The 26346-nt window shown below is 46.9% G+C and overlaps 2 protein-coding genes and 1 pseudogene across 4 annotated transcripts in view; 1 reads left to right on the forward strand and 2 right to left on the reverse strand.

The window, feature by feature from the left end:
* The window catches only part of FBXL13 (F-box and leucine rich repeat protein 13), a 244710-nt gene extending 223177 nt beyond the window's left edge, over positions 1-21533 (forward strand). Inside the window, exons 19-21 of the mRNA XM_008258313.5 lie at positions 13150-13284; positions 20612-20775; positions 21212-21533. Of these exons, the coding sequence (XP_008256535.3) occupies positions 13150-13284; positions 20612-20775; positions 21212-21401 (489 nt within the window). The 3' untranslated portion in view covers positions 21402-21533. The remainder of the gene's footprint in view (positions 1-13149; positions 13285-20611; positions 20776-21211) is intronic.
* Positions 11486-11578, reverse strand: LOC127491898 (U6 spliceosomal RNA; annotated as a pseudogene).
* Positions 21534-22600: 1067 nt separating the features above from the next.
* The window catches only part of FAM185A (family with sequence similarity 185 member A), a 65215-nt gene continuing 61469 nt past the window's right edge, over positions 22601-26346 (reverse strand). For all 3 annotated transcript variants that reach the window (XR_016231704.1, XM_002712099.6, XM_089329433.1), the window contains one exon: positions 22601-24731. Coding sequence is in view for 2 of the 3 variants with exons in the window: in XM_002712099.6 (XP_002712145.3) it covers positions 24619-24731 (113 nt within the window). In the remaining variant the exon portion in view is untranslated. The remainder of the gene's footprint in view (positions 24732-26346) is intronic.

Here is a 26346-nt window from a genome sequence, read left to right on the forward strand (position 1 = left end):
TTCCCCTGGGCTGTGTGGGTGTTGGCTGAATCGGGCTCATCCAGGAGGGGTGATGAGGGTGAGGGAGGCTCTCAATCAGATCCTGAGACCGCGGGAGGGCGCGGGAGCTGGGAGCCTGTGGCAGGGCTGGGTGGGCAGGCGGCTGGCCCTGCTGAGCGTTGCAGGTGGCTGTGACCGCCGCCCATCCTTCCCGCTCGCCACAGTGCGGCCTGCAGGACTGCGCCCCCACGGCTGGGGCCTGTGTCGCACCTCAGTTTGAGTATGTCCGTCACGTGTGTTCAGAAGGATTCTTAAGCTTCCTTACCGTGACAGTAGGATATTATTTGCAATTATGGAATCGGAAACAATTTAAATGATTGATGAGGCTACTCCCTGCCTTCTTGTATGACTCTGCTCAAATTATCTCATGTCCAGTGACTGTCATTTATTTTGTGAAAATGTGGCTTCTTGCTTAGTGACTGAACTGAAATATTTTGGATTTGAATTTCTATGTAGTGGACACCGAGCTAATCTGATTTTGAAAACATCATTATAAACTTTTTTTAATGTTGAGGTTTGGACCAGTGAACTGGAGTAAGTTTGTACACAGCAAATCTAATACTGTGTGGCAGTTGGTAGGTAACATTGATTTAGCGCTTAGTGCATGTCAGACAGTATTGTATTTCCTCTAGACAAGAATACTTGAAAAAGTTCATGGAAATTGGAATTAAAGGATAAATTCATTATGATGCACAAATTTTTTGAAATGTTTATATAGGTTTTTCATAATTTGCAAATGTCTGATATCAGAAGTGAAATGTTCTGCAAGTATTAAAAATAGTATGAGTATAGAGAGAAAAAGTGTGTTTTTCCTATACATGGGGTGATTTTTATTTAAGATTCACTCATTTGTTTATTTAAAGGCAGAGTTACAGAGAGGCAGAGGCAAGAGAGAGAGGTCTTCCATCCGCTGGTTCACTCCCCAGATGGCTGCAATGACGAGAGCTGCTCTGATCCGAAGCCTGGAGCCAGGAGCTTCTTCTGGGTCTCCCACATGGGTGCAGGGGCCCAAGGACTTGGGCTGTCTTCCACTGCTTTCCCAGGCCATAGCGCTGGATGGGAAGTGGAGCAATCGGTTCTCGAACCAGTGTGCATATGGGATGCTGATGCTGCAGGTGGTGGCTTTACCACAGCACCGGCCCCTTCTCATCTGCTCTTAGGACAGAGTCTTCTTTGAGAGGGAGAGGAGAGGGAGAAAAAAACACAAGTGCTCCCATCTGCTGGTCCATTCTCCAAATGGCCAAGAGGAAACCCAGGAACGCAATTCAGTCTCCCACATAGGGTTCCATAGGCAGGAACCCTCTGACTTGAGCCATCATTGTCACCTCCCAAGGTCTACCCTGCCAGGAAGCTGGAACCAGAGCCAGCTGTGTAGCCCAGGCACTCTGATGGGAGTGACACACAGGCAGCTTAACTGGTGTCTTAACCACCAGGCCAAACGCCTGCTCCAGGACTGAGTCTTTGAGGCACCTACCTCTCTCTCTCTCTCTCTCTCTCACTCTCTCTCTCTCTCTCTCTCTCTGGGCCGTGGCAGCTGCAGGCAGGCTAAGGGAGCTCTGTTGGAATTTGTTTCTGTTTTTACTTACAAGTGGTTTGGAGGTCTCTGATTCCAAATGATGATGAATTGTGGGTCCTATACGGTTGATTTGTTCTCTCTGGAGATTTTCTGGCCTGAAGGGAAGGGGAATTCTCTGACTTAAACAATTGTTGTTCTTCAAATCCAAGCATGGGCTCATGTTTGCCTTTATTAACAGAGACAGGTGTCTGCTTTTTGGCGTTCTGCAATGAGAAATCAGTGGGCACAGGATTTATAACCACACAAGAGAAATAAGAAGTATATGGCAGGGCCCGGTGTTGTGGCGTAGCTGGTAAAGCCACTGCCTGTGGCGCCGGCATCCCAAATGGGCACTGGTTGGAGATCCGGGTGCTCCACTTCCAATCCAGCTCTCTGCTATGACCTGGGAACGCAGTAGAAGATGGCCCAAGTCCTTGGGCCCCTGCACCCATGTGGGAGACCCGGAAAAGGCTCCTGGCTCCTGGCTGCGGATTGGTGCAGCTCCAGCCATGTGGCCTTTTTGGGGAGTGAACCAGCAGATGGAAGACCTCTCTGTCTCTCTCTGCCTCTCCTTTCTCTGAATAACTCTGACTTTCAAATAAATAAATAAATCTTTAAAAAAAAAAAAGGCAGCATGTGGCAGGGGTTCAGCCTCCCCCGCGCTCTCTGTCTTTCCTGCCCAGCTCGGCTGCCTGTTCTTCACAGGCTGACTTACTGGTACCTTGCAAATGGCGCTGTTGATGAGTTCAAGTGAGGGAACCCAGATCAGTGGTGTCACATCCTTTGATGATCTCAGAGGCACCTGATGACGTTTGTTTGCGGGGTGTAAGCAGCAGCAGCAATGCTAGAACTTTCAATTCCCCTAGTACCTTCGTAGGGCCCCTTCTTTTTTGAGGCCCTCAATCTTGTCCCAGCTGCTTGAGCATTTGAGACAACATGTTCCTCTCACCTTTAGTCTTAATTGGGTTTTTAGCCTCTTAGATTATAAATTGTAAAACATATGTATTTATTTAATTCACTTATTTGAACAGCAGAGAGAGACTTGGGGGGGGGGGAGGGAGGAAAGGAAGGAAACAGGCAGAGAGCTCCTAACTGCCAGCTTACTCTCCTAAACACCTGCATCAGCCAGGATTGGGCCAGGTCAAAACCAGAAGCTTGGAATGCAATCTGTCTCTCACATGAGTGGCAGGCACCCAAGTACTTGAACCATCAGCTGCCGCCTTTCAGGGCGCACATTAGCAGGAAGGGGGAATCAGGAGAGGAGGCAGGACTGGAACCCAGGCACTCTGATAAGCGGTGTAGGCCTCCCATCCCAATGTCTTAACCACTGCAATAAATTTCCATCCCTATAAACTCCTGATTTTCGTTTCTATTTGACCTTTCGTAACAGTATTGTCTTGCTTTACAAATATAAAGGAGAACAGAGACGAGGGATCAAAGAAGAAGGGACAAGGAAGTGCAGCCATGTGGGGCCAATCATTAGCTACTTCATAGTTGAGAGAACAGCAAACCGAGATCCACTGGTTCATGTGGCTTTCAGCGTGACTCAGGAACATCCAGTAGATGTGAGTCTGCTCCACGCAGAGCCTAAGTGGGAACTGAGGGTTCGGTATTCTCAGTCCTCGCTCCCGGGACTACCTGAGCCCGGGATGTGAAATCATTAGAACTGATGTGGAGCTCTGTCTGGCCTGGACACTAAGGTCAGAAAGTCCCAGGAGCTCCAACCTTATTGAGCAACCGTCCTATCCGAGTCTTCTCCCCGGAATGGCCTGTGGCCAGCCTCTTGACCATGGGTCTCTAGAGTGTAACAAAGGTTGAGTTCATGTGGCCTAAGAGCAAGAACTGGATTACTTCCCAGTGATTCTTTTTATTTATTTGGCGAGAGAGTGAGAGAGCTCTCCATCACTGGCTCACTCTCCAAATGCCTGCATTGGGTTAGGGACACTTGGGTGGCAGGAGCCCCATTACCTGAGTCGTCACTGCTGCCACCCAGTGTGTGCATTAACAGGAAGCTGGAGTTGGGAGCCAGAGCTGGGAATTGAACCCAGGTACTGCAGTGTGGGATGTGGGCTCTTAACCAACGTCTTAACTGCTAAGCCAGAGGCCCACATCTCTGAATCACTGAACTTTCTAACTAGTTACAAATATTGGTTCTGTCGGATTCTCACCCATCATTCTTGCCAGTTGGTAGACTCTACCCTGTGGTGCTCAAGGAAAATTGATTTTGTTAGCCATTGACATGGACTGTGATGCCAACAATGGATTAGATATCTTGGCTCCAAACAGCAACCATTTTTTAAAAGTCAACAGGACTCTCTATTTGGTTTCCAAGATTGAGTCATTCAGGAATTATCAAAGAATGAGATTTTAGTAACTCCACCTCCTCTCCAGGGATGAAGTGATATTATGGGTTGCAAGGGAAGCAGCAAACAGAATTCCTTTCCAAAATGGCTTTAAATCTTGGCCTTTTGGTGCAGCAGAAATTCTGCAGTCGCCTGTCTGGGGAGGTGGGACAGCCAGACACTTAGACCCTATGTCTACTGGTCACATTGTGCAGGAAAATCTTTCTTCCTGTCTAATACTCCAGGCTACCATTGGGAAATACTTAACAGCTTATGATGAAGATCCCAGGGGATCTGAGGCTTAGAATTGTTTTACAGGGCCTTGGGAGAGGGAACTAAGAGATTTTTCTTGCAGAATTCAAGATGTGGGAGTATCTGAGAACTCAATCTCCATGAAACCTGGAACAATTAAGAGCTTTGCTACAAAAATCTGTGTGCGAGGTGGCTGTCCAGGCTAAGAATGGCCTTCAAAAAGCTAGGACAGAACAACGTGGCCCAGGAGACCCGGAGCACCTGGAACCAGCTGGGAATCACAGAGGAACTCCTGCCAAGATACTTAGACCCTGTTCTTCAAAGACTGAGCAAAAGAAACAAGCTCAGTATTCTCTGTTCCCGCTGACATCAGTGTGTTTCCAATTGTGGAGGCAGCACAACAGAGTTAGAAATTTGCCAGACTTCAAAGGATGTGGGATTTGACAGCTTGTCAGTTTCCCATAGTCTGCAAGGTTCCCCCGAAGACTGGAGAGCCCTGGGTACCGTGTTGTCTTGGCTGAGAAGCAGCTGAAGCTGGGAACACCCCCACACCAACACTGGCTCCTGGCCCAATTCCCGCCAGGGAGAACCACTCCCGGACAACTGAAGTTCTGCTGAGCTTGCTAAAGGGGTGTGCACGTCTGTTATTCTCATGTCGAGCACCCACAGAGCAGAGCTTATCAGAGACCTCGTTAAAAGGAAGATAATCCACAGGAGGCTGCTCCCACACCTTTGGCTGCCCCTGGAACATTAGTGTAGCCCTATGAAAGATGAAATTTGCCAAAAGTTAACCAAAGCCTGTCAGATTGGATAAAAAGGCAGGGAAAATAAACATCAGAATCCCTCTTTCCAACTCTTAGCTTGAATCTCTGTTTCTTTAGCTTCTTACACCAAATAGGCCGATTTGGGTTTGATCCTCTTTCTGGGTGACACGCCCAGGCTTTGCTCATTGTGCCTCACCCAACGTGGCCAGGGTGCCTGTGGCATGTCCCATGGGAGCTGTTTTTCTCCATGTTATGAGTTTTTTTTTGTTTGTTTGTTTGTTTGTTTGTTTTTGACAGGCAGAGTGGACAGAGAGAGAGAGACAGAGAGAAAGATCTTCCTTTGCCGTTGGTTCACCCTCCAATGGCCGCCGCGGCTGGCGCACCACGCTGATCCGAAGGCAGATCCGCGCTGGCCACAGCAGAGAACTGGCCTGGAAGAGGGGCAACCGGGACAGAATCCAGTGCCCCAACTGGGACTAGAACCTGGTGTGCCTAGTGAGCCGCGGTGTCGGCCCATGTTATGAGTTCTAATAACCCTTTCTGTCACTTCCAGTTCTGTTGTTCATGGTGTTTTCTCATCCCAAGGGCCTCATCACATTGGAGGTGATGTTTCCCGGTCTTGAAGTGAGGGACAGGGTGGCCCCAGGATCTCCATGGTTCCACGGTGGACACATAAAAAGCCAGTGTGTGTATAAGGTGCTGTGTCTGTCTCTTTTATTCGGAAGATACAGTGTATCCCCTTCTTTCAGTAAGCCTATGAGATAGGTAGACAGATTTGTTCTCCCCTCGGAGATGAAGAAACTCGAAGTCAAATGGCTTGTTCAAGGTCACGGAGAAACCCTGCCAGATTCCAGACCCTGTGCTTTCCTGCAACTGGCCGTCTCCCTGCATTACATCATCCCTGGCTCCATCCTGTCCCAACGCGGGAGGTCAGAGCAGGACTGACAGGTCATGAACTCGTATTTCTTAGAGATCTTTAAATGTGGGAAGTCACAGGAGGGTGGTGTGGCAGCTAGGTTGTCGTTTTCTTTCTTTTTCCTTTTTAAATATTTATTTATTTGAAAGGCAGAATGAGAGAGGCAGAGACTGAGAGAGAAAGACATCTTCCACCCATTGGTTCACTGTAACGTGCCGACGCGGGCTGGGGCTAGGCCGGGAGCCAGGGGCTCCATCTGGGTCTCCCACATGGGTGTAGGAGCCTGAGGGCTTGGGCCACCTTCTGATACTTTTGCAGGCACAGGAGTGGGGAACTAGTGAAACCAGTGCTCCAATGTGAGATCCTGCACGGCAGGCAGCCCCTTCACCCACTGTGCCACAGCGCCAGCCCCAGGCTGCCATTTCCTTAAGGAAGGATAAGAAACAGAACAAAAGTTGATAGAGCTGGTTGTTCACATAGAAATTCTTCGTGTCTTTCAGACTGGTTGTTACAGCTGAGGTCCTTGTCCCACACCTAATGGATCACCAGCTAATTGGGCCACGGGGTACCCCCCTTTTTTGTAAATTACCAAGAAATGGAGAAAGTGTGGATGATTCTGCAGACTACAACACAAGAAAAATACCTCATTGCTCTTTGAGTAGTCCAACTCCAGCTCATTTTTATTTTGGAGATAAAAATGTAAAGCCGGTAACTTTTCTGCAATTTTTTTCCAACACATTCTAATTACCAAAAGTAATTCAAGGCTACTTGTTTTGGTCATTTCCTAATCTTTTGTCCTTTGGGTTTTCCCAGGGCACATTATGTTCTCTGCTTACCCCTTCTGTTCTTTAGCTTCCCCCATTTGCCTTCTTTTTATGTATCTGCCACATCTTATATTTTAAAAGCAATTCCCTTGTTTTTACCAAATTCCTGGAATTGGTGCATCTCACAACCCATGAAGCTTTGCTGACAACCAAACTGAGAAAGCCTCTCCACAGGAAGCTTTTTCTCTGGCAAATGAACAAAACAGTGTGTTTGGTGTGCCTAGAAAGCGCGTGCACTTCGAGAACTTTTCTTTAGATTTATTTTCATGCCATACATTTTTACTTGTCTTCGTATGTTTATGACATATAACATATCTGACCAGCCGAACATCTACGTAACTTACAAAGTTCATTAAGAGATACTTCTTGAAAATGTGTTCTCTAAGAATCTTTCCTGTGGTGTTCATGATGGAATAAATTTGGCAAGCAGTCACACAGAAGCGGTGAATACAATACTAGTTCTAGGTGTGATTTGCTGCAGGCCCGCTGTGTGCCGGGTACCGCTCAGTGGCAAACTCAGACGCAATCACTGAATTTTCCCAACTCTAGGAAGTCAGTGCCCTGTTAACATACAATGTCATTCCCATGTTGCAGATGAGTACATTGCGGTTCAGAGAGGTTGGGTAATTTATCCAGACATAGAACTTCCAAGAGCAAGATTTGAACTCAGGCCACTGCATGCCCCAGCTTCGTGCCCTCTGTAATGCTTTCAAAATAAATAAATATTTTTTAAAAAGATTTCTAAATCTTATAAATTTTAAAATCTTTTTTTAAAAAAAGATTTATTTATTTATTGGAAAGGCAGAGTTACAGAAATGCAGAGACAGAGAGACAGAAGTTTTCCATCCTCTGGTTCACTCCTCAAATGGCCACAACAGCCAGGGCTGGGCCAGGGGAAGCCAGGACCTTCATCTGGGTCACTGACATGGGTGCAAGAGCCCATGGACTTGGCCCATCTTCTGCCACTTTCCCAGGCACATTAGCCAGGAGCTGGATCAGAAGTGGAGCAACCAGGACTCAAACTGGCGCACATATGGGATGCCAGCCCTGTAAACAGTGGTTCAACCATCTATGCCACAGAGCCAGCCCCAATAAATCTTTAATTTTAAAAAAAATCAGCAGTAGCTAAAATCAATGCCAAAAACAACACAATTAGGCTCATCTGAGTAGCTGTAATGGAAGTAGAAAGTGAGAAAAAAAATGGAAAAGCTGTAGGAACGTGGAAGAGGCATTTCTTGCTCAAGAATGAATTGGGGGTGGGGAATGGCATTGTGGTGTAGCAGGATGGGCCACGGCCTGCAGGGCCAGCATCCCATATGGGCAATGGTTCAAGTCCTGGCTACTCCACTTCTGATCCAGCTCCCTGCTAATGTGCCTGGGAGAGCAACAGAGTGCTTGCATACCCAAGTGCTTGCATACCTGGCACCCACGTGCAAGACCAGGAAGAAGCTCCTGCCTGCTGGATGCAGCCTGGCCCAGCCCTGGCTGTTGTGGCTATTTAGGGAGTGAACCAGTGGTTGGAAGACCTCTCCCTCTCTTCTTTCTGTCTCTGTCTCTGTAACTCTGCCTTTTAAATAAACACCATAAATATTTTAAAAAATAACAAAGACTGAATTGAGGAACTGTGTGAAAGGAGCCACATTTGAGCTAATGCGAAGCTAAAGCTGACAGTCTAGGTCACCGTAGCTTTTCGTACCGAGTTTCACCATGGCTGTACTTTGGAAATACCTGCACTGGACCCATTGTGGTCCCCTTTCCCTTTCACAGAGTCCTCTCTGTACTGAAAGCCGCGTGTCCCCTGAGTCTGGGCTGGCCTCTGGCAGGAGGGCTGCGGGTGCAGGATGGCACTGTGGGATTGGTTCCAGTGCCCGGGCCGTGAGCTCTCCCACTTGCTCTCATGCTGAGTGGGAACACGCCCATCTTTGGGGGATGCAGCTGTACATCTCATATTATGTAGGAGATCCAAATGCGAATTCAAAACCGGAATTTTGTATTTAGTTTACGACTGAAAATCATGTAAGTTGTATGCTAGCCTCTGAGGCTGTCAGAGATAATCATTATAGAAAATGATTCTTGACAGCACAAGATCTTTCCAGAATTATCAACAGACAAGGGGGACAAAAAAAAGCAGCCAATGTTGCGGTAGACCCCATCAGGACCTAATGAGGCAAACAGCCAACAGAGGATGTCATGAGCATGAAACACGAAATGATTTGGTCTAAGGCAAGGACCTGCCACCTGTCAAGCTGGTTTAAGTCAGGACTTCGACAGAAGCACATTACTGTGACAGCAAATTCAAGGGAAACCCAGTTCTTCTACATACCCAACTGAGGAATGTAGCTTCACACTGACTCAGCTCAGAAGATCCGGGCGGGGGGTGGGTGGGGGAGAGGGAGGTTCAACTCTGTCAGAGACTTAAAGTTGTTATCCCACAGCAAAATTGTGATATGTGAGCAGGGAGCCAAATCTGCTCGCTTTTATATATTTCTCTATCTTCACTAGGAAAGACTTGGACTGGGCAGAAGGGTGGGGTAGCTTTTCCAAGAAAGGAAACTCGGTGTCATTGACATGTGTTTGGTTCTGGAGGACCGGAGCTAGAGAGCAGATGAGAATCTTGTCTAAGGGGGGAGACGGGATTTCGTGAGTGATGATGTGGACATAGGCCTACGGACTTCAGTACTTAAGTGACCTACACATCTGTAAGGAAAGTGCGAATTGTAAGAGAGGAGAAGTTTTGACTTTAGTTCTGGAATTTACCACCGATTGGAGCATAAAGCATTGGGCCCATCTTTGTGCCTCAGATTTTCAAAGGATGTGAATGGTACCAGACATGCATCAGGGACCTTAGAATCATTTGTTCATAAGCTATTTTTAGTTTCAATAGCTTATTAAACAGTTTAATAGCTTATTAAAGCCTCTGAGAAAGTTCACAGAATATCGGAGTCGTTAAAAAGGCATGGAGCAGGACTGATTCAGCAGGTCCTAGATGTTGGCAGAGCTACTGCACAGGAATTCTCAGACACTCTGAGCCTTGGGTGTCCCTTTAACACTTGTTTCAGCTTTCAATAAATTACTCCAGGGCCCAGCGCTGTGGCATAGTGGGTAAAGCCTCTGCCTGCAGTGCTGGCATCCCATATGGGCGCTGGTTCGAGACCCTGCTGCTCCACTTCCAATCCAGCTCTCCGCTATGGCCTGGGAAAGCAGAAGATGGCCCAAGTCCTTGGACCCCTGCGCTTTCATGGGAGACCTGGAGGAGGCTCCTGGCTCCTGGCTTTGGATCGGCACAGCTCTGGCCATTGCAGCCATTTGGGGAGTGAACCAGCAGTTGGAAGACCTCTCTCTCTCTCTCTCTCTCCCCCCTTCTCTCTCTGTATAACTCTGACTTTCAAATAAATAAATAAATCTTTAAAAAAAATTACTCTGGTGGTTTAAATATTCTTTCTTGCTTTAAATTTTCTCTGGTTCCTGAATCTCTATCCATTCTCTAAGTAGAAAGTGATGTTTTCCTATTTTGCAACACGAGTTCATTTTTAAAAAAAGATTTACTTATTTGAAGGTCAGAGTTACAGAGAGAGAGGGAAAGGGAGAAGGGGGGAGGGAGGGAGGGAGAGAGAGAGAGAGAGAGAGAGAGAGATCGATCTTCCATCTGCTGGTTCACTCCCAAGATGGCTACAATGGCCAGGGCTGGGCCAGGTCAAAGAGCCAGGAGCTTCTTCCAGGTCTCCCACCTGGGTGGCAGGGGCCTCAACACTTGGGCCATCCTCTGCTGCTTTCCCAGGCCATTAGCAGGAAGCTGGATCAGAGTGGAGGAGCTGGGGCACAAACTGGAGCTCCTATGGCATGCCAGCATTGCAGGTGGTGGCTTTATTCGCGGCACCACAATGCTGGCCCTAGCACAAAAGTTCTTGTTTTATGAAAGCAGTCTTTTTAATTTTCTTGAGAACACTTAGAAAAGGTCAGCCAAATGACTAGTATTTATTGAGAATTTACTGTGTTCCAAATATGATCCTTGCAAAGGGATATCAAAGCTCGCAGCGTTCCAGGCAGTGCCATGAGACACCTACTGCTCTCTCACTGAGAAGGTTATTGAATCTCTGAGATGAGAGGCAAGACCACAGATTCCAGTCATGCAAAGATAGACACCCAGCTGCGCCCCTCTGGGTGTGGCCCCTATCCTGGATTATCTCCAAGGACAGGGATAATCCACTGTTTCCTGGCAAGCTGCCCCTTCCAGTTTCTGAGCTCACTTAGTTGCTAGACCGGATAGATTTCCATGCAGTTAGTCAGAATACAGGAACGAGTTGAGTGGCGTAAGTGCTGAATCAGTTGGAAAAGACAAGTTGTGCGTGAGATCAGAGGCTGGGGTAATCACTGCTGGCTGTTTGTGGGCAGGGAAAGACGGTGATTTGTGGTGAAATAAGCAGTATCTTTTAGGTTCCTGAAAGTTCAGTACAGGTGTGCATTTTTATTGTTATTGGTGTCATATACACATCCCAGTGATAATTAATGTTTATTTTATTCTTAATGAGATGCAAAGTTTTTTAAACTGACAAATGTACATATTTATGGAGTGAAACCTGATGTTTTGATACGTGTATCAAAATGGTTACCTCATTGATGAACATGTATATTGCCTTATATACTTAACATTTTGAGGGTGTGAGAACATTGAAACTCTCTTGTCTAAATTCATTCAAACTCTACTCTCAGTATTCAAATACACAACACCTCATTATGAATTATAGCCACCATGTTGCACAACAGATCTCCTGAACTTTTCCCTACTTACTGAGAAAAATAGAGGATACCTCACAGATTGGCATGCCATCCTTGCACAGGGGATGAGTTCCCCTCTGTGTTGTTCCAATTGTAGTATACATACGCATTGCCAAAGTTAAGGCATCGGTTAACATTATAGAGTGCTCACTATGTGCCCAAGCACTAATCACAGCACTAACCAGTGTCACTGCTGTGTACTGTAGGCAGCATCGTGACTAATGAGAGAATCCATTTTGTGTTAGGAGCCATCTCAGAGATACATGTTATTTTATAACCCGCACGAGCACACTTGCTATGGGTATTGCTACCATTTTCCCCAAGGAGAAGATGCTGGGGCTGGGAGACGCTCCGTAACCCACACAGTGGCCGAGCCAGGGTGCTGGCCCTGCTCTGTGGGATGCCTTGGCCCTAGTCTTATCTTCTGTCTTTTCCCGCCTCTTCTATGAACTGGCTGAAGAAAAGAGCTGGCTTCCTACTTCTTGCCAGTTGTCTTTAGGGCTGAAATGAGAGCGAACAGGCAAAAACATGAGAGAGAAGGCAACTGGTGGTTTTATCCCTGGCGTCCTCCTGATGGCCATGAACTGATCTTGTAGCCCAGGTCCTGCCTTTACACCTGAGAGGAAAAGAACAAGTTGTCCCGTGGACACCCACTGTTAACTTACAGACAAGGAATACCTTATAGTAACCCACTAGGCTTTCTAAGTCTAGCGAGTATAGCTAGACTAGTAAGTGATGACTTACTGCGGTCTCCGAGAACTTTAAGAGCTTGAACTGCTTCACGGTGAGGCAAACCCTCGGCACAGCCTGAGCACGTGTACTTACGTGTAACTCTTACACTTGGGGCAGGCACATCTCCCAGAAGTATCACCGTGAATGGGGCACGATTTCTGGTTTCTACCTGCTTGATTTATTAGTGCATTTTGGCAAACACGGTTCAGTGTACTTTGGTGAATGCTTCTGTTCCGGTGTAACTGCTGAGTTCCAAGCTTTTATTTCCTGGTCGACTGCTTTTATCACTCAGTTCGACTTGTACTGAAAATAGGCATGAAAATTAAGAGATAGTGTGATAAAGGGAAGATTTCCAAGGACTTGCAGGCCCTTTTCTAACCCTAGCCGTTCCTGATGCCCGTCTTGGAATTTCAAAACAGTGTTGTTTTCCTGAAGATAAGAAACCGAGGCGTCGAAGGGTTAAATGACTTGTGACGTTTCAGAGGTAACAGGTGGTGGACAAGAAATTAAAACCCACGTCTGTCTGACTCTAAAGAATTCCTCTTTGCATCACATTCCTCTGTCAACTCCAGAGTGCTTGCCATCCGATTTCACCTCCAGATTCCTTTTCCTCAACTCATTTGGCTGAATATAACACTAATAACTACTGACCCAGTGAGTCAAATGTCACCAGTTCTAACTTCAGGAGGACTAAATTTTGTTAGCAGGCACTTGAGTTTTACCAATTGGTGAAGCTGGTGTGTGAGGATCTTTCATTGTAAAAAGATTTGGGAGCTAATTTTTCTTCCTTTTTGTGAAAATAAGACACGGTGTTTATATTTCAGAGACTTAAATGTATCCTAAGTGAACCGCTATGGCTAAGGTGGCTCTAGATAAATGCAACACTTGAATAAAGATTTGGCAATGAAAAAAAAAAAAAAAAACCCTTTGACCTTGGCATTTCTTACAGGCGTTCTGCAAAAGCTCACGAACCCTGGAACACTTGGATGTCTCGTATTGCCCTCAGCTGTCAGATGATACTATTAGAGCGTTAGCCATTTACTGTGTCAACCTCACGTCTCTCAGCGTTGCTGGCTGTCCCAAGGTGAGTAAAGGCATCAGTGCTCAGACAGATCCAACGGAAGCCCTGCCAGAGCACCCAGGTGGCGCCGCAGCCAGGGGCTGGGCTCGTCCTAGAACTTACTTGCTTTGGTGTTCATTTGATTCTTTTCCTACCGTCCAATTGGCAACTGCTTTATGATTTCATTCATGTATCAAAGCACTTTCAAAATGCTAAAAACATAATTCTGATACAACTATAAACGTGTCAAAGATTTATTTAATTCATTCATGTCAGAACAATCCAAATGATGAAACACTGAATCAATTTCGTATTTATAGGAACTGAAGAGAGAATGTTGGATTATGATTGTTAGGTTAGATCAAAAATTGGTCCATGTCCTATACGGCAGTAAAGCTGTAACTTTGGGTTTATAGCTTCTGTTAGATAGAAATAATTTTCATCTCCCCTGGACAAACATATAACATGTTGATATGCAACTTCACTGAGTTTTGGCCTTGCGACTAGTAAATAGCACATCAAAGGCGTAATTCTCTGGCGAATTCCTTAGGTGGACAAGTTAAACAGTGTTCTAGCATGACACTGAAAGGGCATGCGATCATCTTTTTGTCTCCTTTTCAAGTATTTGATCATTTTTCTTGGCATCTGTGTATAAAAGAAATATGCAATCATTGTAGACAAAGTTGAGCTACAGATAAAAAGTTTACAGGAGAAAGTACAATTCCTCTGCCATTCCACTGCTCAGATATGGTCGGCGTCATGTACATAATTTCTAGATATTTTTCTATGTACAAAGAGATTAAAAATAATTATTTAAAAGTTTGTATTTAAGCTTGTTTTTTTTTTAAATGGAATATTTTCCAAAATACATTGTAATCTACTTTCTTTTCTCTTACTATATTATTGACATACCTCCATGCTAATAGAGACCTTGGGGTAAATATGGCGCATTGAATAAATACACACATGATAATACAGCCCCAGAACTGGAGAGGAAGAGGAAGGGCCCATGTGGGTGAGGAAAACATGGGAAGAGCCAAGAGCAAAAACACTTTGGAAGCATGAAAATAGAGGGACTTGTTTAGCAGACTAAGGACAGCTTTGAATCCTAAGCTAACAAACAGTAGGGAGACCTGGAAAAAAATATATATATAATTTGCACCATGATCTTCAAACCTGGCAGCATCTTGTGCCCCTGGAACTGGGTTAAGAGGGGAGCGAAAATAAGGAATCTGGAGTAAAGACTGGAGATGTGGATCGTTCCCTGGATCTGTCACTTTTGGGCCAGCGTCCCTCCTCATCCCAAAAAGAAGCCTGGAAATTGACTTCCTACGTCCAGGCTTCTCAACCCTGACACTTCATGCTTTGGACAAGATTGTTCTTGGCGGTGGTGAGTGGGGATGGCCAGAGCACTGCGACGTGTTGACCAGCACCCCTGCCCTCTGCTCATGCACTGTCACCTGCACCCAACCCCCATCCGTCCAGTCCTGACAGCCAGACACCTGGTGATGTCTCCAAACTCCTGATAGAGACCCATTGCTCCAAAGATAGTAACACAGAGGGTCATGGCGGTGCTGGGAGCACCCTGTGTAGTTGAGGGTGTGGGTGCGAGAGGGAAGAGGGGAATTAAGCGGCTGAGTTGTGAGTGCAGACACTGGAGAACTTTTTCCAACCCAATATCCAGAGCTTGGCTGCCAGGTCTTATTTTTTTTTCCAGGCAGGCGATTGCAACATCTTGTCTCAGGGGGCCTTTGACTAGCCCTAGCCTAAAACTCTTGACCTTGAGGAGTTTCCCAACAAATCACCTGCCTTGACCGTGCCTCCCCCAGTGGGGCTTAGACAGCAAATCTCCACCCCTGCACCCGGAACACCCCTCTTCAACACGAGCATCCAGGCAGACACTACCAGGCAGAGAAGTTTCTAAGGGAGACAATCAAGGCCAGAATCCGTGGACAGGAAACAACGTGCAGTTGACAAGAAAACTACAAAAATGTTTTAAAAACTCCTTGGGAATTGCAAGGTCATTAGCAACCTTGTTCCCCTCTGTGATGCACAGCATTGGGCATTTGTTTAATTCGATTTGTTCCAACACTCAAGCAGCCCTGCACTGGAGCCAGTCTGGAAATTGAGCTCCTGTGTTGCTCAGTGTGTGGCAGCTGGGTTGAGAGAACCGTGCTAGAACCTCCTGCGTCTCCCGTGGCTAGCCGTGCTGCCCCACGGAGGAGGCGGAGGCAAGGGGAGAGATGCGGTAAACCATGACAGAGTGAAGCCAGAAAGCTCACAGCAAAGTTCTTTTTATTTAATAAAAGGCTTGTTTAGAAGTGGGGAAACCAGGGGCTGGCCTTGTGGCCCAGTGGGTTAAGCTGCATGTGCGTTGCCAGCATCTCATGTGGGCACCTGCTTGCTATACTATTGACATACCTCCACGCTAACAGAGACCTTGGGGTTAATATGGCGCATTGAATAAATACACACATGATGGTGCTGCCCCAGAACTGAAGAGGAAGAGGAAGGGCACCCCTTCGAGTCCCAGCTGCTCCACTTCCCACCCAGCTCCCTGCTAATGCACCTGGAAAAGCAGCAGAAGATGGCCCAAATACGTGGGCCCCTGCACCCACATGAGAAACCTGGATAGAGTTCCTGGCTCCTGGCTTCAGCCTGACCATTGCGGCCATTTGGGGAGTGACCCAGCAGATGGAAGATCTCTATCACTCTCTGTCTCCCACTCTGCCTTTCAAATAATTTAAATAAATATTAGGGGAAAAACAAGAGTTGGGGGAGGCCAGATGTCCTTCTGGTCCTAGGAGGGCACAGATCAGGAGCACAGTGCTGACTGCTGCTGCCTGCAGCCGCCACAGTGGTGGCTCACAGAGATCCTGGAGGCCACAGCACAGACACAGAGTGAAACACGGCTCCCTGGGGACCACCGCAGCTATAAGGCAGGTGCACCTGGGGACTGGGCTTTTTCATGGCTTTGCTAATTAAGGGAGAAAGTAGGAGAATGAGGAAAGGCAGGAGTCTAGTAAGAATAGGAATTAGGGTGGAGGATGTTTTTTCCTTTTTTTTTTTTTTTAATAGGGAGAAACTGAGGAAATTTCTTCTAGAAACCATGAGGTCGACACTGTTTTTTGCAACCTAGAAGCTAGGGATGTGTAATGTAAATGGGATGTCGTGAAATGCATTGCTCTGCGTCAAAGGTCTGGGGAAAGAGAAAGGTCAGGGCTATATGTTCCTCCAGAAGTCTGCTATAAAGAACGAGAAGGCTTTTTCATCGCCCCCTCAAATGCTGCAGTCAGATTGTGGGGCGGATGAATATGCTGAGTCAGGATTTGGCAGCCGTCATCTGGGACAGTTCAGGAATAGTCCCTGGCTCACCTCACCCAGAAGTCGTGGATTGTGGTCCCTACTATATAAACCCATGCAGGTTGCTTTTAGGGAGCCAAACACATAGTCATACTTGGATCATCATTTGTTTTTAAGATTTATTTACTTTTTTATTTTACTTATTTTACTTATTTATTTACTTATTTATTTGAAAGGAGAGAGAGAGAGAGATCTTCCATCCATGGGTTTACTACCCCAATGGCTACAATAGGCAGGATTGGGCCAGGTCAAAACCAGGAGCCAGGAGCTCCATGTGGGACCCCCATGTGGGTGGTAAGAACTCAAGTACTTGCGCCATCATCTGCTGCATTCCCAGAAGCATCTGCAGGGAGCTGGATCAGAGGCAGAGGAGAGAGAACTCAAAGCAGTGCTCTGCCAAGGGATACAAGTGTCCCAAGCAGCGGCTGAGCCCACTGCAGCATTATGTGAGTCCCTTAGATCCTCTTTCAAGGTCAGGTCTTCCAAAAGCCCACAGGTGAATCCTGAGTGGCCACCTTATTCATCTCCTAAGAGGTCAGCTCTTCCCTGCAGCTACCTCACCTCCAAGGTCACTCACTGCTTCCTTATCCAAGACAACAATAAAATGCCAAAGCATGCACATGTAGGCCCACATGGAGAAGAGAAAAAGCTGGCTGTTCTGGCACTCGGCACTGCTGTCTTCGATCTTCATGGCGTTGGTATGAGGGAGGAGTCCGCAATGTTTAGAGAAAAAGAATCAGAACTTGGGAAAAGAGGAAAATTGAAGCAAATTCCAGAATAACAATGACAAGCTATTTCTCAGTGCATGCCTGGGGAAGATAAGTAAGCAAAAAGAGACAGACCTGGGCTTTGGAATTGCAGGTGTAGCTGTCAGGGAGGTGTAGATCATGTGAGGCAGGTTCACCAACTTGCCTGAGTCTGGTGAGACGGAACCCATTCCCATGCAGCAAGTTACATGGTGAGATTTATTACTGACGGACAGGCAGCAGGGACACCGGAAGCCTAGAACGCATCCAGAGACAGTTCCCCGAGGCTCAGGAAAGCCCCCCGGCACCGAGGGATGCCCTGACAATGCATGCCTCACTTGCATTGCCCAGAGGGACTCTGGAAAGCAGTTCGCCCTGGGTTTTGTGCTCCAGGCGCAGGGCAGCATTGCTCCAGCTGCACACTCGCTGAGCCATCTTGCCAGTTTCTATGCTGGCCTGAGCGGCATCATTCAAAATGCAGACACTCATATTCACTGCGTTCTCTCCAAGCCTGGTAATATCATTTATACACACCCAGTGTAATGCCTTCCACATACGGAATGACGATGTGTGGGTGTTTCTTTGTTTGTATTTTGCTTTTTTATTTGCAAGTAACTTCCAGAAGTGGTAGCTATTTAACAAGTCGATAAACTGAGGTTCAGAGAATGTAAGCTGTTTAGTCATGGTCACACAACCAGAGAGAGTGGCAGAGCTGGGACTTAACCTACAGTGTGGAAAAAATTCAACAAAATAAAGCTGACTGAGGCGAAACATCATGTAAAATATGATTTATTCCCGATCAAATTATATGCCTTTTAATGATAATGCCCAGTGGGTGGCGAGGGTTCCATGAAATGGGCTCTCATGTTGTGGCAATGTTATTGGTGGGTGCGATCCTTTGGTGAAGCCATGGGTAAAAAGATGTCCACAAGAGCCACATGAACTGAACGTCCTCGTATATCCCCTTCTTCCTAAGGGAAGCAGTCCAAAATTTGGAGCAGGCTAGATATGTGAACAGTCATCAAAATGGTACCTAAATGGTAAAGACTTGGAAACAACTGAATTTACCAAAAAATGGAATGGTAAAGTAACTTATTTCTATGAAATGAAACATTTTGTCACTATTAAAGGTTGCAATTGTGAAGACGATATGAAGTAGTATGAGAATGCACCAGTGGGGAATGCAAAATTAATTTCTCTATTATTATGCTGTGAAAAGAGGAACTAGTAACAAATCCTTCAGTGTTAAAAGTAGAGATGTTGAGATGATGCATGTGTGATTGTTTTTCCTTTGCTATGTTTGCTAACTTATTTTGGTAATGTACTTATATTATTTCTAAAATATAAAATAACTTTTTAAAATAATCTAAAACATTTTTCCCAGAGCAGCAGAGGAGCTGTGTTGGGAATAAGATAATCTCTGCCCACTGGGGCTGGGACCGGGACGCTGGTCCTGTGCAGAGCCAAGTCAGCTCCATCCCAGTTCCCAGCCCTCAGTCCACAGACCTTAGCACCGTCACCTCAGTCTCTGTAGAACTTGAGCATCTGATCCGCAGAAACTGCCAGGCCCATTTTCAGTCCCCCCAGCATCACACAGAACCTGCCACCTTCAACTCCACCTGCCCAGGGCTCTTCTGGCACCTCCTTGTCCTTTACATCCAAAATTCGGGGGGCTTCTTCCTTTGTTTCCTCATGATACCCAACCCCCAGAGGCCCACCCAGAATGGAGTCAGCTGCAACGCTCACTGTCCTGAGCATGTTCCGGAACCAAGGGCATGCTTAGACGGTGACATAGGTTTTTCCAAACCTATTGAGTGTACACTTCAAACTGAAGGGTTTTTCTGCATTATTCCCTTAACTTTACGCTAAAGATGAGAGCCAAGCCTTTTAGCATATGTTTTTTACAATGTCCAAACATTTAAAATGAGAAATTAAATCAGTTGGGGGAAAAAAAGAAAACCTCCTTTGGGAAAAGCGATCTGGTTGATTCTTGCAGTAAGTCTCAGCTTAGCTATAAATTCAAAAGCTAGACCCTGAGTAAGTGGAAAATTCCAAGAAGCGGAGTTGAATTACCCCGGAGGAACATCTGGACAAATGTGCAAGATGCTAGACCCCTCAGCAGAATTTCTCAGAGCTGGGTTCATGTGGTCTCTGTGGCTTCCACTTCCCCAGTCTCTAAACATCTGTCTCACCTGCTTGTCTCTTTCCAGAACCAGGTGATTCCATCTTTTATTTTTACAGATTTTTGTGATTTACTTGAAAGACAAAGTGAAAGAGAGAGAGAGTTTCCATCCACTGGCTTGCTCCTCAAATGGCCACTTGGTCAAGGCTGGGCCATACCAAAGCCAGGAACCACGAGCTCTGTTTGGGTCTCCCACACGAGTAGCAGAGGCCCAAGCACTTGGGTCGTCTTCTGCTGCCTTCCCAGGAGCATTGGCAGGGAGCTGGATGGGAAGCGCAGCAGCTGGGACTGAGCCAGGGCTCCTGTGGGATGTGGCCCCTCCACCTTTCTTTGACACAAACTGTCAAAGACGTCCAGACCTTTCTCCTAGTAACCTGCTCCTGTCCCAGGGCCTGTAACACATGATGCTGGCAAACACGGTTCCAAACCCGTGAAGGCTCAGGGCGAATGTGAAGTTTAAAGCCAAGTTCCGCCTCTACAGCACTTCAAAGTAGTTCAAGTTGTCGTGACAGGTGTTACCAAGGAACTGATGAGGAAGTTTCCTTTCCAAACCAGGGGACTCCTCAACGAAAATCACAGCAGGATCATAAATTCTGCTGGTGCCATGGGAGTCAGATATTTTATTGTGCTGACCTTAGGTTAAGCCACTAACTTGGTCTGCAAAGCTCCTGATTCTGTTCCTTATGCACTCACTGCATGTTTAGCTCCCAGCCCCCATTCCCAAGTCGGAACTCAGTCCCGGTGAGACAGTATGAGGGAGCAGCGCCCTTGGGAGGGCAGCAGGTCTAGAAGCGATCGTGAGACCGGAGCGTCGGTGATGGCACAACGTAGAGACGAGAGCTCTCTGCCTCGTGAGGGTGACGAGGAGGCAGACCCCTGTAACAGCAGAAGGGGCCTTACCGGACAGCACATCTGCGGGCACTTTGATCTTGACCTTGATCTTGGACTCAGAACTGTGAGAGATGAATGTTGAGTGGTAGAGCCACCTGGTCTAGGTGTTTTATTACATCAGCCCAGGATGGAGTCTGAATAACGTTACTTCCTTTGGCTGTGTGCTCAGATCACTGACGCTGCTATGGAGATGCTGTCAGCAAAATGCCACTACCTGCACATTCTGGACGTCTCTGGGTGCGTCCTGCTGACTGACCAAATCCTCGCGGACCTTCGCATGGGCTGCAGACAACTCCGGAGCCTGAAGATGCTATACTGCAGGCTTATTTCCAGGTAAGTGAGGACCTAAACAGGAAAAGCTTGGAGAACTGCTCTCCGAGAAAACGAATGCAGGGGGCTGTCAGTATTAGAAAGTTTCATTTTACTTATTTCTCCACCTAATTGAAGCCACCATTTTGAGTTAAACTCTGAGTAGAGGGGCGGGCATTTGGTGCAGTGTTTAAGGTATCACTCGGGACATCCACATCCCATATTGAGTTCGAGTCCCAGCTCCACTTCGGAGTCCAGCTCCGAACAGCTGGCTGCATCCCAGGGCTACCCAAGCGTTGGGAGCCCTATTACTAGCACAGTTACCCGCGCCTTCTCTGTCAGCGAGTTGAGCACGCTCTGCAGTGAATCTGACGGGTGACCGTGCGTTCTCCAACTCCAAATGTGGTCTGCCCCAGCGATGACAGCTGCGACTAACCAGTGCTACCCACTGTTGTGGCAGGGAGGCCGCTAAGAAGATGGCGGCGGCGGTGCAGCGGCAGGAGCACAGCTGTAACGACCCACCGCGGTGGTTCGGCTACGACTACGAAGGCAAGCCTCTTGCAAAGCATCACGGCGCGACGCCGCACAAGGAAGACCTGGAGCCGATAGTGCGCGACTTAACGTACGGTAGCGAGGAGGAAGCCGTGTAGCTCTCGGCGTCCCGCAGAGGCACACCCAAGTCTAGAACGTGGTAACTCTCCCCCGCCTGATGCGTGTTTGCTAGCTGGCTCTCCATGGCAGTGCTAACTGGCAGCAACCATCTGTTTCTTATTCCGACTATAAATGTTTCTAAAATACACCCGTAGTTCTTTTATCCAAAGAATCACAATGAAAGGAAGCCAAATAAAGTACTGCTGTTTTGCCAAATTTCCACCTCCGTGTCACTTAATTTGATGAGATTACTGAATCTAAGGTGAGGTTCTAGAAACATCCCTGAGAGATGTGACCTTTGACATCTCCCATTGCACATCTGCATGCAGGTTTTTAGTAAGCTTTCGTCTGTGGCTGATCACCATGATTTGATATTGTATAAGCTGACTTTCATAGGAGCCCAGGAGAAAGTACACTCTCTCCTGACTGCACAAACGGGGTCTCGGTAATACTAGACCAGTAACTGAACCTTTCTGTTGCCTCAATAACTTGTCTCTGTCCTTGTATCCCGCAAGTCTGAAGGAAGAGTAAAAACTAAGATAAAGCATATGAAAGTTATTTTGAAAAGTTCTAAAACTGCTGCACAAAGTCGTATCACAGGGTTCTCTGTTTTAACTCCATGCTTTGGAGTCCAACGTTTTCAGACCTGACCCAAGACACTCAAGACGGCTGTGGTAAGGGTGCGATTTTTAGCTCAATTTGTAAGTTTCTGGCAGCTGCATTAGAGTTGGCTTCAAAACCTGACCCAGCCGGCGCCCCGACTCACTAGGCTAATCCTCCACCTTGCGGCGCCGGCACACCGGGTTCTAGTCCCTGTCGGGGCGCCGGATTCTGTCCCGGTTGCCCCTCTTCCAGGCCAGCTGTCTGCTGTGGCCCGGGAGTGCAGTGGAGGATGGCCCAAGTGCTTGGGCCCTGCACCCCACTGGAGACCAGGATAAGCACCTGGCTCCTGCCATCGGATCAGCGCGGTGCGCCGGCCGCAGCGCGCCAGCCATGGCGGCCATTGGAGGGTGAACCAGCGGCAAAGGAAGACCTTTCTCTCTGTCTCTCTGCTTGGGACTTAAGCCTGTAGCCCAAGTATGCACAGTTCCATGTATACTTTTAAATAGGATTGACTTTACATTTGTGCCTCTTCCTGTTTTTGGCTAATTTTCATCTGATTGCAGAAAGGTGAAGAAAGATGAGAAAAACTACTTCATTGTCTTACATTCTTTTAATAAACAGTGGAACATACACCACAACCACATCAAATATGTAATTTTCAAACTCGTACAAATTTTGATTTTACGAAGGATAAACTGAAACTTTGAGATATCTCATAAAACTGGATTTTTGTTTCCAAAATAAGTTAAAAGAACTGCACAGAAATGGAAAACTAACAAAAATGATCCTATTATAAGTCAGAGTATTTGGAAAGGCTTATTAAAAAATCAGTTTACAAATTGACTTACCCTAATCATAAAAAATACAATCCAATAGATAGGTCTCTTCAGTGTTGCTTAATGTAAATGTTTCACGAATAGACAAAGTTTTAAAGAAATGGGATTTATAAAATAACTTTATTAAGTAGATCTTTATAATGGGAACAATCAATCTTTATACATTAGGCTATGAAATTGTCCAGTCACAAATACCAGGAATTTGCCAATAAGCTGAATGACTGTGGAAGCGGATTTCTCCCCCAAGTCTATAGACGGGAACTCAGCCTGGCCCATATGACAATTTCAGTCTTGTAATAATCTCAGCAGGGAGCCTGGCCACGCTGGGCTCTTGACCTACAGAACTGTGAACTGATAAATGGGCAAGATTGTAAGCTGCTAAGTTTATGGTGTAGTAGTTCAGGGTTTACTTTCCATACTTCCAAGCAGTGTCATGCCACCCCGCCCTGTCCTGCCCAGGACGTGAACCAGCCCTGGGTCCCGCGTAGCCTGCCCGCTAGACACTTAGTGGCTGTCTTGGTCAGAGACCCACTATCCCCGCATAGCAGTGCCTGTGTTCAAGTAACCTTTACTTATTTGATAATGACCCAATAGTATGAAAAGCAGTGATGTTGGTCATTTGGGGATGCCAAACAAGAGCTTTGCCGTGCTTGTTTCAAGTGAAAAGGTGAAAGTTCTCACAAAAGTTGCTAACATCTATGGTGAGAATGCATCTTCTACCCGTGAAAGTACAAAGAAGGAAAAAGGAAACTCATCCTAGTTCTGCTAGTTGTACCTCAAGCTGCAGAAGTCTGGAACAGCCACAGTGTGTGCTGAGTGCTTAATAAAGATGAAAAAGGCAATACATTTATGTCGTCTGGATAGAAAAAGCATAGTACACGTAGGGATCGGCACTGTCCTTGGTTTCAGGCATCCACCAGGGGCCTTGGAAGATAATCCCCGTGGATAAAAGGGGACAACTGTAATTTGCTTCAGGGGATAGAACTTGAGCACAATAGTGGAGCACAGAATTTGAAAAAGCCCCCCGCCAAAAATAACAGTTCATCAATATTCATTCCCAGTTTGCTGTTTTTAACATTATATGGACTTGTATTTTTTTTAAAAAAGTATTTATTTATGTGTTTATTTGAAAGGCAGAGAGAGAGAGATGTTGCTCCTCCGCCCGCGGATGAACGACACCGGACGCTGTTGATCCCCCTTCAGTAGGGTTTTTATTACAGTAAAGAGAAGAAAAAAGGAGCAAACGAACGAACTGTGCCATCTCTATCCCCCTTTATAGTCCTCTCCCACCAATCCGTGCCCTGCTCGATCTCTCTCGGGGGCGAGGCTCCGATTCCCCAGCTGCGCGCAATTGTCGCCCCACTCGTCTCCACTGTTGTTGCTCTAAGTATTCGCCAGCCTTGTCAAGCTAGGATGGTATCTCTCTCGGCGCCATGTGTGGGAGACGGGCCCTGCCTCCCACAAGAGAAACTATCTTCCATCCACTGGTTCACTCCCCAAATGGCCGCAGCAGCCAGGGGCTTCATCCAGGTCTCCCAGGTGAATCAGGAACTTGAACACTTTCGCCATCACTGTTACTTCCCAGGTACACTGTTAGCAGGGAGCTGGATCGTAAGTGGGGCAGCTGGGACTTGAACCTGTGCTCTGATATGGGATGCCGGTGTTCCAAGCAGCAGCTTAACCAGCGGTGCCACAACACCCACTCCGGTATTTGCATTTTTGTGGTCACACATCTGCTAATCATTGTGAAAAATCATAAATACAATTCAAGCCATTCTTAGTCCGACAGTTTCAGGGACTGGAACCAGCTTTGACTTCTCAAACTGACAGTGCCTTTTGGGGCATCTGCATTAATCCGTCTTTCATGTTGGCTTGCTTGATTCATGAATCCTGAAACACAAAAATAGCATGAAGTCACATCTTCATGGACAAGTATCTGGCCACACAGATGCCACCAACACGTGCATTACTGAAAAACCCCTGGAGCACCAAGAATCCTCTTGCAGATCGTCTGGCTTGGGAAGGAGCTGCACAGAGGCTATCTGAGGGTAGCCTGTCCCCTTTCATTTTTCCCAGAACAACTCTGAGTGGGAAGCTACTCTGTTTTTTATTTGCATTATTTCTAATGCAGGATTTTAGAAAAAATATATATAATTGACAAAATACATTGTGTGTGTATGATAGATCAGGCAGTAAGTTTTGACCTGCGTGGAAACCTGTGAAGCCATCTCCTCATGGTAATGAGCACATCCACCATGCCCCAAAGTTCCCTTGGACCCCTCTGTCATCCTTCCCTCACGTCCCTCCCTGCCTGTTGCCCCCCAAGCCCCCAGCAATCACCCGTCTGCTCTGTCATCAATCACTTGCATTTGCTAAACTTTTATATCACAGTGGAATCACATGGTATGCACTTTTATAAACTCTTCTTCCCCTCAGCCTGATTTTTCTGAGGTTCCACCACCTGTGCCCTGTCTCAGGCAGCTTCCTCCCAGGCATGCTGGTCACCCTGTTGGATGCTCGTGGGTCCCCCACTGCAGACCCGCTTGGGGCTGCTCCTTCCTCTCTGGAATGCTGGGCAGCCCTGGTCTCCCCAGAACCCGGCTCAGCCTCCTCCTCACAGGCAGACTTCTGGGCTCTGCCTGTGTCACCTCCTGCCCCACTGCCCAGGGACCCTCACAGTTAACAGGCTGTGACAGTCCTAATGCCCTCCTGTGTGTGTTCCCTTTCTACTTCCAGTTGTGTAACTTCTCTGTTTACGGGCATTATCAAGACATTTTAGCTCCTCCGGAGCCCCACTGCACCTCTGGGTTGAAGAAGCCCGTGGCCACTGAGCTGGGAGCTGTGGACATGCTGTTGCTCCCCACGGTCACCCTTTCCCTCATGGATTCCTGCACATCTTAGAGACTGAACCTCTTCTGCAGCGCAGGGTTTCTCCTGTGTTAGTGCCAGGCGATACTCTCAGCCACGGGAAGGAGCTTGGCCCCTTCCGACCTCGGGGCAGGTGCTTTTCTGCTGCAGTTCGCCCACGTGCTAGCTTCTCCTCTTCACTCTGAGCCATTATCTTGTCTGTGTGCTGTTTTTTTCCCAGGACACCGCTGAGTATTAAGGGACTTCCTCTAGGGGTTCTCTTCTGCTTCTCTTGCTGTGTGTTCAATATTATCACCTTCATAGAGTGGTTAAAAGCTCTCTTACCACACTTAGGAAAGCCCTGTATTATTAACTTTTTTTTTCTCTAACTCCTCACTGGTAAGAGGTTCAGCTTTATCAAATTTAAGCTGTTCTACAAAATTTCTTTTTGTAATAATTCAACTAAACATGGAAAAAAGAACTAGAAATTCTGAACTTTTTTTTCCTTTTAAGATTTCTTTGAAAGGGTTACATAGAGAGAGGGAGAGACAGAGAAAAAGCTCTTTGAACTGCTGGGTCACTCCCCAGATGGCTGCAATGGCCAGAACTGGGCCAAGCCAAACTAGGAGCCAGGAACTTCATCTGGGTCTCCCACATA

This window comes from Oryctolagus cuniculus, chromosome 3, assembly GCF_051225735.1.
Source record: "Oryctolagus cuniculus isolate XC-2025 breed Fujian yellow rabbit chromosome 3, ASM5122573v1, whole genome shotgun sequence".
NCBI classification, from domain to species: Eukaryota; Metazoa; Chordata; class Mammalia; order Lagomorpha; family Leporidae; genus Oryctolagus; species Oryctolagus cuniculus.